Source organism: Anguilla anguilla, chromosome 16 (genome assembly GCF_013347855.1).
Source record: "Anguilla anguilla isolate fAngAng1 chromosome 16, fAngAng1.pri, whole genome shotgun sequence".
Lineage (NCBI taxonomy): Eukaryota > Metazoa > Chordata > Actinopteri > Anguilliformes > Anguillidae > Anguilla > Anguilla anguilla.
The window spans coordinates 8730512-8744868 of NC_049216.1; the positions used below are offsets into that span (position 1 = coordinate 8730512).

Here is a 14357-nt window from a genome sequence, read left to right on the forward strand (position 1 = left end):
TAGTGCCATAAAGTAAACAGTGGTTATATTTCCATTGGCAGGGATTAATGCAACATTTAAAATCAATGTTTGTTTCACTTGCTAAATATAAGTGGAGAATAGCTGCATATCAATAGCAATGTTTTCCATAGTGTGAATTTACAGTGAGCTCCATAATGTTTGGTACAAAAATATTTTAGTTTTTCTTGATTTGTAATAAAACAATTCACACGTGGTTAAAGTGCAGATTCTGTTCATGAAGTCTTCTGCGGATAATAGTCACTGACACATCCACGCCTGCCTCCTGAAGAGTGTTTCTGATCTTCCAGACCGGTTTTGGGGGGGATTCTTCATTATGGTGAGAATTCTTCAGTTATCAACTGTAGAGGTCGTCCTTGGCCTACTATACTCTTTACGATTACTGAGCTCGCCTTTCTTTCTTCTTGATATTCCAAACAGTTGATTTTCGGAAGACTAATTTCTTTCTTATCAGACTTTCTTATTTCTCAGGTTCTTAATGGCTTCTTTGACTTTCATTAGCACAACTCTGGTCCTCATGTTAACAAATGCCAATAACAGACTCCAAAAGGCAATCAAAAGCCTAGAATCCAGACTAGATACTGAAAGCTCTCTTATACCTGCACTAAGGAAGCATTTGAACACACCTGACTAATCAAAAACATTTAGGAAGCCACTTGTTCCAAATATTATGGCGCACAGAAATGTGGAAGACTGTATAAAAAGTGCTGTAATTTCTACATGGCGAAATCAAAGTGTAGAAAATACCCTTAAAGAAAAGCACTTCAACCACACGTGAATTGTTTGATCACAAATCTAAAATTGTGGAGTACAGAGCCAAATCAAGAAAAAAACATGTCTTTGTCCCAACCATTATGGTGTATGACTTTACAATGTCAATTCCTAATTATGTGCATGCTAGAACATGCCTGAACATAACATATAAATCACGTTGGCAGATTGAGATAATTCTGAAAACTATAACAGCCGTAAATGTACTTCAAGGCAAATGAAAACAGTATGTATTTGTATTAAATCTACCAACACATGGACTGCATTCAACCATCCTCAGATGCACATTATTATGTTTTTCCTGATCATGTCACATTTCCCAACCGAGACTAGTTTTGATACACCTGTCTTGGTGTCTCTTTGGCATACAAATAGAAGTCATTGTGTGAAGCTAGCCATGGTGAAGTCACTGAAACATTTAAATGTAAATGAAGCTACTCCAGGCAAAATTATATGGTAGTCAAGGCTATACTGCATGCATTAACCTGTGACAAAGTGGATATCCATTCCCTCAGAAATATTATCAAACACTCCCTCGTTGTGCTAATTGACAGGCATTGGTAAGGATATTTACCAGCAATATATTACAACAGGAGTATATTGTCTTATGTTAAAACTGCTTGCTGAATTTGGTTGTGTTGACACATCGCAGCCGATGTGTAATTTCACCATGAAATCATGCAAGTTGCTGAGATGAAAATACTTTATCATACACATAGTTAAAGTGATTAGCAGTTTCACCAGAAAGTGCTGATGTTGGATTCAGACTGAGGAATTTTCTGTGTGTCTTTCATAAGCATTGTTAGCTTGTCTAATAGACCCTTTGTGTGTAATTTAATCCTTGCAGTATTACTCAACAAATGAAATGCATTCAGGGTTTTTTTTTTTTTTTGTGAAACAGCCAAATCCCATGATATCCACAGGTGTAGATAAGAACAGCTGTTGCTATGTGGAAGTTTTTAACTGTATTGTAGGCAAGTGAGTCAACATCATTTCCGAAGTCCATCACATCAGCGAACCTTCGCGAGCGGAAAAACATCCACGAGCAACAAACTTTAAAAGCGTGTTTTCACCCTGTACTTTTCAGCACATATGGTTATGACAGACTTGCTCAACATCAGGGATGTGTCAGGAAAATAGGCATCTATATAGCTAATATTTAATCCAAATCCACTTTGCCTGTCTGGCATCCCTACATATAAGGCATGTAAGGTTTTGTTGATACAATCTGCTTTTACGTCATTGCTCGGTCAGAACGTGCAAGAGTCAAGAATAACATCTCTTCACGCGCCGGTGGTCTCGAGGTATGGCTCATATTAAGCACAACGGTGCGTGACATTTTGGTCCACACTACACATATCAAAGAGGAAGCAATCCCCTGGAAGAATGAAAAACCGAACTTTGATCTAAAAACGGAATTATTTTAATCAGCGGGCAGTTAATTGGTAAAATAATAACTATTACTAGCTTTTAGATTATTTACTCGACACAAAGTTGGCCTATTTATTTTTATATGTAACATACATTAGATGAGTAGGATGGGTCCAAACATAATCCTCGGGCAACAAAAAAAAATGTTTATACCATGCAAGATTCTTAACAACGTGGAGTGACCCGTGCGTAAATTATTTAACCTACACGTGCATACATTGAAACAATTAATTCGTTCTTATTTTAATCTCCTTTAATTCCACAACAACCTTAGTGTTTACAAACCAAAATCCATCTGCCTAACACGTTTTTCTTCTCAGCAATTACAATGCAGTCGTCAATTGTTCCTTAGTTCTACACATTTGTTATAAATAACATTGGGACTTACGCACATACATTGGGAACACATAAGCAGATAACTGATTTTTCAGCTTGTCAATACTATGCCTGGTGGTACGGACGGAATAACGGACTTTGTGCATTTATCTTAGGTTACTGAACAACTCGGTGAGACTACAGGTGAGTATTTTAGTGGCAAACTATGCATGGTTCAACATCATAGATATGCTACAATTGATGTAACTTAATACGCATGTTGCCGTTTTTTTCTCTCACTTCCATTTAGCAGAGGGAATAACACGTTTAGGTGTTGTGAAATGCACGTTTCCCTGAGTTTATTTACTGGGTGAATGTGTAAGCGTTTCGCACCAGTTATACTAGCGACTCGCAGACAGGTGCGTTGTCCGAGTCCTGGCTGTGCATTGAGCTGAGCCCGGTGTCCGAGTCCTCGTCATTAGTGTCGCATTTCTTTGAAAGTCCCCGAGCCTGTTCCACCCACCCGCTGTTTGCCTCTAAAGAAGGCAACAATTCGGTCTCGGTCACAACAGAGCCACTTGCTTTGCCCTTAACTGATGGTTTCACAGCTTCTTCAAAATCCAGAGACTCCACTTTTTCCAGTAAATCCTGTAGCTCTTTTACTTTCGCATCCCACAGCCCCTGGCTCATGTCCAAATCACCTCTAATAGCCTCCAAATCCGTGTTCAAGCGAAGACCAATATATAAACTCGTGTCCAGCTGCGTTTTGACTCTCTCCTCCTCGAAAAGCAATTCGTTTTCCGACGAAATGTCAAGCTCTGGAGGAGCCACGTCCTTCCCTGTCGCATGGGTGGCTGTAGTTACCCTAATTGCGGGCTCCTCGACGCTGGCTTCCGCGTCCGCGTTCGAGAGTTTTTCTTGCCGTCGCTTCATCCACCGTTGATTCAGCTCCTCCTGGATCTCCACCGTAATACTGTCCATGAGCGCCTCGTGCTCGGCCAGCTCCTCTTGCAGCCTAATGACCTCCTCGCATCTGCTGGCGTACTCCTCGAACCAAGCGAGAGCCTCCGCAGAGCACGGCTTGTCGCTGTCCCTCTTTGACTCAGCCTCCGGCTTGCCCTCGACCAAGTATGTGTCCTGCACATAATTGATCCCGTGCCTTTTCATCCTGTCAAAGTGAACTTTCGCCTCATACCTGTCAATCTCTCGATCCAGTTCCTTAATCCTTTGGATCTGCTGGCGGATGGTGTGGTCTTGCGATATTACCAGGTGTACTAAAGTTTCCATTTTCTCCACTGAAGAGGCGTCCTTTGATATAGCCTCCTCTCTCTTTTTGTTGATTTTATCCAACTTTCTGAACGCCTTTCTGACAATACGCCGCTGCTTTTCCTGGGAGAAAGCCATCGTTGCCCTCGCTGTTCCCTTGTACACGCAAGGACTCTCCTTGCTAAGTACGACCCGCGCCTCCGCGCTCCGAGGTCCGTTGTTGGGTAAGGACGCCGCATTTTTCACCAACACAAACCGCACGTTTTCTTGTTCATCACCCCATGCGGTCCAGAGACGAAGGATTTTGGTTTTGTTCGGCAAAATCCTCTCAAATCCTCTCCATTTCTCCACAATGCAGTATGACTGTGGAGACCCGGAGAGCATAGCCGCAGAAGCGCCTTGCTGCAAGTTCTGATCCTCCAGGAGCACTCTGACGACATCGGCGCAGGTAGTGCGTCTTGACAGCCCAGAGACAAGCTTCTCCTCCCGACAAACCCACACGGATATTTTGCATTCCTCCAACTCCATTTTCAGGTAAACCGACGCTTCATAAAGATTGTTCCAGTACGTTTACTTGGTTTCAGCACGCAGGGGGGAAAAAATCAACTTTTTTAGCTGCGTTAGGGTTATCCGTTGTTTTGCATTTTACTTAATGTCAAGCTGTCGGTTCCGGTCGTGTCCTCAGGAATTGTGAACCCGGCGTTTCATTTTGTGGCAGATCATCCCCGCTGACTAACAGGCGCTGTCGCTCACTGTGGAGGTATGCGCCGTTATGCATCACAGTTCAGCGAAGGAGGTCCTTTTCAAACACTACGCAGGAGTTCGAAAATCCGTGTGTCCGCCTTCGCAGCATGTGAGCGCTGACTGGTGAATGAAAGCCAATACGCAACACTGCGTCGCCTGCGCTGGACCTGTACTCCCCCGCCCCTCTCCGGAGTCACACTATTTTATATATTTGTTTATCTGTCTTTCAGCTCTGCTTCTTTCCCATTGTTTATTTATTTATTTATTTATTTTTTACATTTTGCTCAAGACTGTCTTAAAGCTGTCAAACTTAGTCGTGAGGAGATTCCGCAGAGCTATCGAAGCCCAGTTATTAAAACTATTTTCTATTGCAGCGGGACTTCCGTGGTAATCAAAACACGTTTGTTTTGAAAGTGGCTGCTCTGTCACGGTGCAGGGAGAGGGGAAAGGGTGTGGGCTGAAGCAGGGTCTTTTTAGACACTCGGCCCCAAGTGTCCACAAAATGCAGTATCGTGGTGTCAATATCCAAAGCACAATATCGCATTATGGTTTCATTTTCTCAGTCCGGCAGAACGCAACAATGCAAAGACGGTCGACGCGGATATCAATCGTTCACGCGCAGGTTGAATATGAACTGAAGTGAAGGAATCTGAAAAGTGATCTCAAAAGTTTACAGAGCGAGCGCGAGAAAGAGAACACTGTAGTCTTAATGGCAAAAAAACGGAGGGATTTTTTTTTTTCGAAACCGCGCCAGTTGCGCTAGTAGGACTAGCGCCTAAGTGCATTCCCCAGGGCTCTTCAGGTTGAAAACAGCGCTCTCCCTGCGCGAGGACCGGGGGCCTGAAAGGGAACGTGTGCATATCCCAGGATTCAGCTTTGTTTATGCTTTGTGTGGAACATAAAGACGAGTTTCTCTCTCCCTCTGGGTGAGTGGGCTCTTTCTCGTTCTGATTAACTTGGGGCCGGGGCAGGTGTAGTTTAGGTCAGGGGCACAACATGTTTTTTCTTTGGACTTATTTTTTCCAGGGTCGAAATAAGAAAAGCACCCTAAATCGACAGGAGACAATCAAGGGCATAAGGAATCACTGGGCAAAATGAAAATTTGGCTGTTGTCTTCAATGTCGACAAGTGTTTTTCAGTGTTTTCTCAGTTCTGCTTAATGCCTCCAGTCAAATCTCATTCCGAGCTCCATGTGAAATGGCTTTCAAAGGAGGAAAACCCCTAAAAATGGGAACTGAAATACTGCTGAGATCACTACAAACTCCTGTGGCAGTCTTTCAGCAGAGACAATCAGGCACTCACCTGTTTGTTGGTTAGGGTGGTTTTCACTTTTCATAACCTGAGTGGTAGTATTGCGAGGGGGAGGGGGGGAATTTGTATTAAACTACTAACTGAAGGTTATGACATCACCATACAAGTGACTATATAAACTACACTGTACTGCTACACAAAAAGGATTGCAGCTTTCCAGATTGCGAACTATACCCAACTCTGTTTCCTAGCTTGTTAAGCATGAAAGGGCTGGAATAAAATAGGAAGCCAATCTCTCTGTCTTTCTCTGACACACTCACACACACACACACACACACACACACCTCACGCACATGCACGCGCACGCACTTACACACGCAGACACACGCACACGCACATGCACATCCACACACACACAGGACTGGCCACAATGTAGTAAATCCAGGAAGTGTCAGACATGCAGGTAGAGAGGGTTCTGATTTGTGTTTGCTTTTGAATAACAGCAACCCTCATTCGCAGGCTGAACATCCCTGCTGACCCCATCGTTGTCTTGGCCCCTCCCTGACCTATAACACAGTAAATCGCCCCACGCAGACTGATAGGGTGAGCCATTGTAATCATTGTGAACAAATTACAAGTAACCCCATCTCTGTCCTGTACCGGAGAAACCACACTTCTACAAGTCTACAAGACCACTATACCATACTGCATACTGCATAGTGCATACTAATGGGATTTGCTAGAGCACAGCTGTGTTTTGAGTGAATGTGGTGCCTGTTACTGCTGTCATGGTATCTGAGCTACCAACTTCATCTCCAGTCAAACAACTTGAAAACCAGAGAAGCCTGAACATTCTTCTGAGGGCTAATGAAACGCCCTTTTATCCTGACAGCCTTGCACAGCACCTTCATGTACTCACCTGCAGCGAGAGGCTGACAGAGTGCGCTTCTGTGTGAGTGCCTGCGCAGCTGTGGCCGCTCACCTGTGTGAACGCACGTCCGTGCACGTGTTTACGCGTGCGCGTATATGGGTGCGTGTGCGTGTATATGGGTGCGTGTGCGTGTCTGTGTGTCTCTGTGCTGCAGCACCTGTGCGCGTGTCTGTATGCACATTTCTATGTACACTATGTGACCAAAAGTATCTGGACACCCCTTGGTCTGGGGATGTTTTTCATGGTCTGGGCTAGGTCCCTTGGTTCCAGTGAAGGCAAATCTTAATGCTACAGCATACAATGGCATTCTAGACGATTCTGTGCTTCCCCAACAGTTTGGTGAAGACCCTTTCCTGTTTCAACGTTCAATGACAATGCCCCCAGGCACACAGCAAGGTCCATATAGAAATGGTTTTGTTGAGAGCAGTGTGGAAGAACTTGACTGGCCTGCACAGAGCTCTGACCTCAACCCCATACAACACCTTTGGGATCAATTAGAAAGCCAACTGCGAGCCAAACCCAATCAGTGCCAAACCTCACTAATGCCCTTCTGGCTAATTGGAAGCCCATCCCTGCAGCAATGCTCCAACACCTAGTATAGAGCCTTCCTAGAAGAGTGGAAGTTGTTATAGCAGCAAAGGGTGGACCGACTCCATATCAATGCCTAAAATTTTGGATGAGATGTTGGATGTCAGGTGTCCACATACTGTGGTGTGTGTGTGTGTGTGTGTGTGTGTGTGATCCCAGCACAGTTACAATATCTCCCCATGAGCCTGACCTCTGTGCACTGACAGTTACATTCATGGAAAGTTCCATCTCTGCACCCCCTACTGCTGATGGGGCATATCATCTGTCAAGTGTAATTTCTGGAGATCACTTTATCAGAGGAGGAGAAAATGGGTAATGTATCTAGCTAACAGTCAGTTGTGCTGCAGGATGATTTGAGCCAATGTCCAAATAAAGGTTTTATTTCTTGCAATTATGAGGTTCTAGCAAATTAACACGTTTTTAACATAAAACATTCAATAAGTGAACCTAAGTATGTTTATCCAATCAATACAGCAGAACATACTTATGTTCACTATTATTTATTACATTTTAAGTTATAAAGCTGTAATGAACTCAGGTCTGGTGTATATAATACATCATGTTCTGTATGTATGCTGATTGCTTGGTATTGCCAAAATGTACTGTTAATGGAAGCCTTCAACAATAACTTATAAAGTTTATTTTCAACAGCCTATGGAAAGTAAATAGAGTTTGAGAACTTTGGTTCTGATTTGAGAATAACATAAATATTCATAGCAGCTAGACAACTTTGGTTCTGATTTGAGGAGATGTGCATGAATATTCATAACAGCTAGAGAACTTTTGTAAATGAAGCTTTTTCCATTAAATGTTTTTTTTTTCAGTTGCACATTTAAAAAAATTTAAACGGATTTTTCACACGGCACACCTGACGAGGCACCAGAGTGCCGCAGCACACCGTTTGGGAAACACTGACCTAGCAAATGACAGGGGGGTCTCCTCAAAGCCAGCCGCCAATCACATCCTCCCATTTCACGCCTGCGTTGAATTGTTTTTGCTCAGTGTGGAACATTGGCTTACCCAGTAGCCATCGTACCTTGACTAGATTTCTGTGACGTGATTTTAAGCTTCTCACATGGACGAGAACGATATCTGAACGAATGGTTTGAGAGTGGATTGTGCAGGAAATAGATTGACGCGAGTTGTACGAGGCATGGTCATCATCAAACAATCTATGGAGTATGGCGCCCTCTTGTGCTCAACTAGTAGTACTAGGCCTTTCTGATGGAGAGCCTGTACATTCATATGACAGCTAGCTCCTCAACCCTGCTGAGAATATTTTTAGGACGCTGTTCTATGCCTGACTGATTTTTAAATATGTTTGAATGTATCAGGTGTAGATGAATACTGTCACTATTTTCAAATCAATGTGAATAAAAACTAAAAATCGAACCATATTTATGTATGAGAAGGGGGGTAACATGAGAATGATTTGGCAGGTTGTACATCAGGCGAGCTGCAGCATTCTGAATGAGCTGGAGGGGTCTGATCGCAGGAGCAGGGAGGTCAGCTAAAAGAGAGCTGAGTTAGTCCAGTCAGGAGGGAACTACTGCTTGGATTGTATTGTGACCCAGCCTGATCTTATGGTGACCCAGCCTGATCTTATGGTGACCCAGCCTGATCTTATGGTGACCCAGCCTGATCTTATGGTGACCCAGCCTGATCTTATGGTGACCCAGCCTGATCTTATTTGTGACCCAGCCTGATCTTATGGTGACCCAGCCTGATCTTATGGTGACCCAGCTTGATCGTATTTGCGACCCAGCCTGATCGTATGGTGACCCAGCCTGATGGTATTCATGACCCAGCCTGATCGTATGGTGACCCAGCCTAATCTTATGGTGACCCAGCCTGATCTTATGGTGACCCAGCCTGATCATATTCGTACCCAGCCTGATCTTATGGTGACCCAGCCTGATCTTATGGTGACCCAGTCGGATCTTATGGTGACCCAGCCTGATCTTATGGTGACCCAGCCTGATCTTATGGTGTGCGTCTTTAGCGTCCAAAGGAAACACTCAGGAGCCGTACTTGCACTCACAAAGAGCTCTGCTATTATTGCGTCACACCTGATACACATCATTAGAGGCCCAATGAAATGTGAAAGGCACAATAACTGATTCAAGTTCATAAAGCCTGATGGTAATCTTGTCATAAAATCATAAATGCCAGAATGCCTTGTGAATGATTTGCTTTGATTTGGATTTACCCATTCACACCCAGATAGCACCCGCACGGGTAGCGGAGGCTCATGGGTAAAATCCTGATGGTATACTGGGATGTAAACAAGTGCGTTTGAGGGGTTGTTGATTAACCGATTTATTCAAAAAAATTTTACATGCTCCTCCTCAATTTGGAATTGTAAATGGTCTCAAGTCACATCCTGGTAAATAAAAAAATAACTCTCAAATTCACGGTTATCACATAACGTATACCAAATTGCAGTAAAAATTTAGAACATTAACTTTAGTGTTAAGTTTTAATTCAATCCTGAAAATTAACTTGGCATAGTTAAATCTATTTTTTTTTTTTTTACGATAATGTATCTTTTGTGACAGTGTCATGTCGAAAGTGCCATCATTTACTTTTACCGACAAGACAAAACAAGAAGGGCTGAGAGATCAGTTTGTGAAATGCTCATTTTGTTGGCTCTTTGACGGTTGCATTGCCTGTCTTCTCTATCCAAACGCTGAGGTCTTGGAGGATAAGCCACTCTTTCTGATCTTCAGTGACCCGTACCCTCAGGCAGTCCACGGGCCCTCTGACCCCCAAACCCGGCCCTTCCACGTCCAGAGTCCCGTTCACGAAACGCCCTATTTTGCGGTACGTCTGGCAGGCGTCGAGGCTCCCTCCGCGGGCCCCCGCCCAGCCCACCTCGGCCAGCCCCGCCCTCAGGACGTCCCCGCTGTGCTCCGGGGAGCCCGTCAGGACCCGCACCCTCCGGAGCGCCGCCGGCTCCCTGAAGCGCACGGAGACGTGGCTCCCGTTGGCCACCCGCCGGCCCCAGAAGAAGCCGAGCCCCTCGTAGGCCGCCTCCAGGGTGTTCCCCTCGAAGGCCTCCATGTCCGTGGACACCGCGGCCGGGGGGTTGTCCCCGGAGGGGCCGGCCCGCTCCCGGAACTCGTCGTCCTTGAGCGAGTTGGCGCCCCCTCGGAAGGAGGAGAAGGAGCCCACGTGCTGGAAGAGGGAGGGCCGCACGCGGAGCAGCTCCCCCTGGGCCTTGGAGCGGAAGAAGTGGTCCAGCAGCCAGTCGCAGGGCATCTCGTCGTAGAACAGCAGGAGGAAGCGGGCCAGCGCGGGCAGGTCGGAGCCGTGGTACAGCTTCCCGATGTAGCCCAGCTTGGAGAAGGCCATGGTGGTCCAGGGCCGGGAGGAGGCCTCCACCTTCCTCCGGACGGACAGCAGGAAGTTCCTGGCGCAGCGCACGTCGTCCTCCAGGACCAGGTGGTGGCGGGCCAGGCCCGTGCAGAAGTTGGACAGGAAGGCGTAGTCCGCGTTCTGCTTGGAGCGGTACCGCACCCGGTCCTCCGAGTCGCCGTAGTTGCGCTTCAGGCCCTCCAGGGTCGGGTAGGCCGCCCGCGGGGAGGCGATCAGGAGCAGGCGCCTGGCGGCCAGTTGCCCTCGGAACCGGTCCGACACCTCCCGCGCGGTCTGCTCTCGGGCCGCCGGGTCCCAGTCGGCCAGGTAGACCACCAGGACCATGTCCTCAACATCCGACTCACGGGACTGCTGGAAAACGGACCGCAGCGTTCCCAGCAGGTAGTTCTCTTTCTTTCTTCTCACTGAAGATATTCCTATGGATATGTATTCTGCACAAACACAAATCATTTTCAGTGACCAAAAGTGCTAATACTTTTCTTTTATTTAACATTAAGAATGTGGAACATGCTGTCATATTTTTAAAATGAAAACACTGTTTTTTGTTGTCATAAACACTCCCTTGATCTTGATCTGCTTGAAAAGGATAATCCGTCCTAGATTTAATATGGCTAAAGTTCATCCAAGCGCTGCAGCTTTGAAGCCCAGCCTAACTACGGAACGTGATCTTTCCCTTGGAAGAAGGCAGAAGCTGAGGCTGCCCTTATGGAAGTGGAATATACGGCAGTATTTTGTGCATACACAGACTTTCTGGAAAATATAATATACTTCACAGCAATACATTTCATAAAGACATCTTTCAGTATCTGAAAATGACAATTACTTCAACATTTGTCAATATATTATGAAGTTCTGCAATCAAATCTTATTATAATGTCATATATACACAGTGGGCTCCAGAATTATTGGCACCCTTAATAAAAATGAAGAAAAAAGGCTGCATATAAAAAATGACAGATAATAATCTACATGTTATTTTCAAACATATCGGAAAACTATATACTTTTATTTCAATACATTTACGCTCATGCTTCAATGTTTTTTTATTAAGTAATCTAATCTTTTCTGAAAACCATAGGTGCCATAATTATTGGCACCCCTAACAATTACTGTAAGTAAAATCAAGCAGTATGAAATTGGCAATACAATTTTACTTAATTTAATTCATCTCAGTCTAAAGGAACTATGTTGTGTCATTCCATCACTTCCAGTTTCACTAAAGAATAAAAATGAGGTAACAAGCATACAAAATCCCTTTGTCATCCATCAGGATGGGAAAAGCCAAACAACTGTCAATTCAGAAGAGACCAATGGTAATTTACTGTCACAAGTGTGGTAATGGGTACAAAAAAAGATATAAACGGTTAAACATACCACTTAGCACTGTAAGGGCAATAATAAAAAGGTGTAAAACATATGGAATGGTTGCAAATTTTCCAGGAAGTGGAAGCAAGTGCATGTTGTCCCCACGGACGGTGAGGAAGGCCATTAATTACCCAAGGATCACTGTTTAAGAATTGCAGAGATTGGTTTGTTTCTTGCGGTCAACAAGTCTAAAAAAACATAAAATGGCACCTCCATACCAACTAACTCTTTGGAACGGTGGCACAAAGACAGCCCTTACTGAGCACAATAAACAAAACCAAGAATCTGGAGCTTGCCAAACCTCATTGGAATTATGACTGGAAGAGAGTGCTATTGTCAGATAGCACACCATCGACATGTTTGGAGGCAAAAGAGGAATGCGCACAGGAGAAGCACGTCATACCTACTGTCAAATATGGAGGGGGGTCATTGATTCTGAAACGTTCTGCATGGACGAATGGTTTTTTTTGTGCATTTTTTGTGCATATTTATCAAGGGTGCCAATAATTCTGGAACCCACTGTATATATATATATATATATATATATATATATACACATATATATATATAACAATTATACCCAGTTGTTAGGGCAGCTGAGCTTCTGAGGTGCAGTAGGAATACATGAAATTCAGCATTTGCATATGGAAAGGAGAAGTGGACCTTTATCATCCGAGATACTAACTTCTGAAGCGTGGACGCTCCCCTGCGAGTATCTGGTATGGGATCCTCAGGGGACTGGCTATGTCCTCTCGGTAGGAAAATGTGCGGTTGAGCGGACAGGTAACCGGAGGCGAGGCCAGGGTCGCGTTGGCACCTCCGGTAACCCCACTGGTCCCGTTCTCTGCGGTCCCGTTCTCTGCGGTCCCGTTCTCTGCGGTCCCGTTCTCTGCGGTCCTGTCCTCTGCGGTCCTGTTTTCTGCGGTCCCCTGCGTCACACAGAAAGGGCCGCACTCACCACCCACACGTTAATGACACCATAAACACGCCTGTCGCCGTGACGAAGGACAGTCGGGTCGGGGCGGTGGCCGATGACCGCCGGCGTCCGGAAGCTGTTCACACGCCGCTAATGGGGGGGGGGGGGGGGGGGGGGCGTTCTCACCAAATCCGGCACTCGACGCATCCTGTTCGGTTTCTACGGACAGGCTGCGCGGTGCAGGATGGAGGCGGTCCAGAGGGTGGTGTGGTGCCGGCCTGGTGCCGTCGCCGGTTCTGTATTTGCATAGAACGCACACTCTATGCAAATGAAGGCGACCGACTTAGCTTGCTCTGGCTCTGGCAACTGGGATCAAACTCTCAAACCAGGTGCTGCAGGTCAAACATGAGCCAAGATTCCGCTAACTGCTTTGCCTATTTCAAATCTTTTCACAAATATATTCAGTGGACAGTTTAGGTGGAAAAAGAGAAAGTTCATCAACGCTCTGTCATACTGTTCCATTTTGAAAACGGAAGCCAAAACCAACGGCTGCCCAGCGTCTATCCAATCAGGTGCCGGCTGTGTTCCGTGGTAGGCTACGTCACTGGTATGGAGGCATCTGTTTGGCGGAGCCCACCTACACTATTTGCATACTACCGCCCATTAAACGGAGAGCGTGCGGGCCCGACGAGTCCCCACCACGCGCCCTCGCCGGATTCGGTGAGAACGCAGCATTAAACCCCCCACCCCACCATCCCACGCCGGAACAATATCAGAGAGAACAAATACGGGGTGAACGGCAGTGCATTACATTGGTTTACATGACCTGAAGCCAGTGTTTATTAAACTATGAGCCGGGACCCAAAATGGGTGGTGAGGCTGCACGAGATGGGTCCCAGAATGAGCCTGTAGCTCACTGTGCTATGCCAGTACTGTATGTGCATTTCACGAGTCCCGGAAAGTCCTGCGGTGTGAAAAGTGGGAAGACGACGCAGACTCACCCTCTCGGAAACCAAGTGTTTTCTGAAGCCGCTTCTGGAGTGGTTCGTGTAGAAGACGAAGATGAAGGAGCCAGTGAAAAACAGCCACAGGAGGAAGAGGAAGCGGACTGGCAGGTACCTGTAGAACCAGGCCAAGCAGCGCCGGCTGCAGCCCGGACAGCGCATGTCTGGACCTCGGTGACCAAAAAACTGGAAATGACCGTTTAAAAAATAAAATAAGAAACACAACACACGTTCTAATATCCCTAGGTCACAGTTTTCAAGTCAAATCGATTTCTGCGGAGGGCTATACTGCCCTACAAAGCCTAACTGCAGTAACTACGCAAAGGGTAAAACTGAGAAAAATGGCTTTAAAGTATTTTAACTGGCCAGCCAAATGTGT

At 45.7% G+C, this 14357-nt stretch overlaps 2 protein-coding genes across 2 annotated transcripts; both read right to left on the minus strand.

Moving 5' to 3' along the window:
- Positions 1-1659: 1659 nt before the first annotated feature.
- rassf10a (Ras association domain family member 10a) lies at positions 1660-4730 on the minus strand. The gene has a single exon (XM_035394919.1). It carries the CDS (start codon positions 4327-4329, stop codon positions 2932-2934), a length of 1398 nt encoding a protein of 465 aa, XP_035250810.1. The 5' UTR covers positions 4330-4730; the 3' UTR covers positions 1660-2931.
- A 5222-nt stretch (positions 4731-9952) lies between these two features.
- Positions 9953-14140, minus strand: LOC118215556 (alpha-1,6-mannosyl-glycoprotein 4-beta-N-acetylglucosaminyltransferase-like). The gene is made up of 3 exons (XM_035396450.1): positions 13976-14140; positions 12744-12987; positions 9953-11124 (listed from the first exon to the last, which is right to left on the minus strand). Exons 1-3 carry the CDS (start codon positions 14138-14140, stop codon positions 9953-9955), a joined length of 1581 nt encoding a protein of 526 aa, XP_035252341.1.
- Positions 14141-14357: the final 217 nt, after the last annotated feature.

Coding starts and splice junctions, on each gene's coding strand:
- rassf10a (XM_035394919.1), bottom strand. CDS start 4,329: ATGGAGTTGGAGGAATGCAAAATATCCGTGTGGGTTTGTCGGGAGGAG.
- LOC118215556 (XM_035396450.1), bottom strand. CDS start 14,140: ATGCGCTGTCCGGGCTGCAGCCGGCGCTGCTTGGCCTGGTTCTACAGG. Junction 12,988..13,975: donor AACACTTGGTTTCCGAGAGG/GTGAGTCTGCGT, acceptor TGTGTGACGCAG/GGGACCGCAGAAAACAGGAC. Junction 11,125..12,743: donor GGAGCGTCCACGCTTCAGAA/GTTAGTATCTCG, acceptor GTGTTTGTGCAG/AATACATATCCATAGGAATA.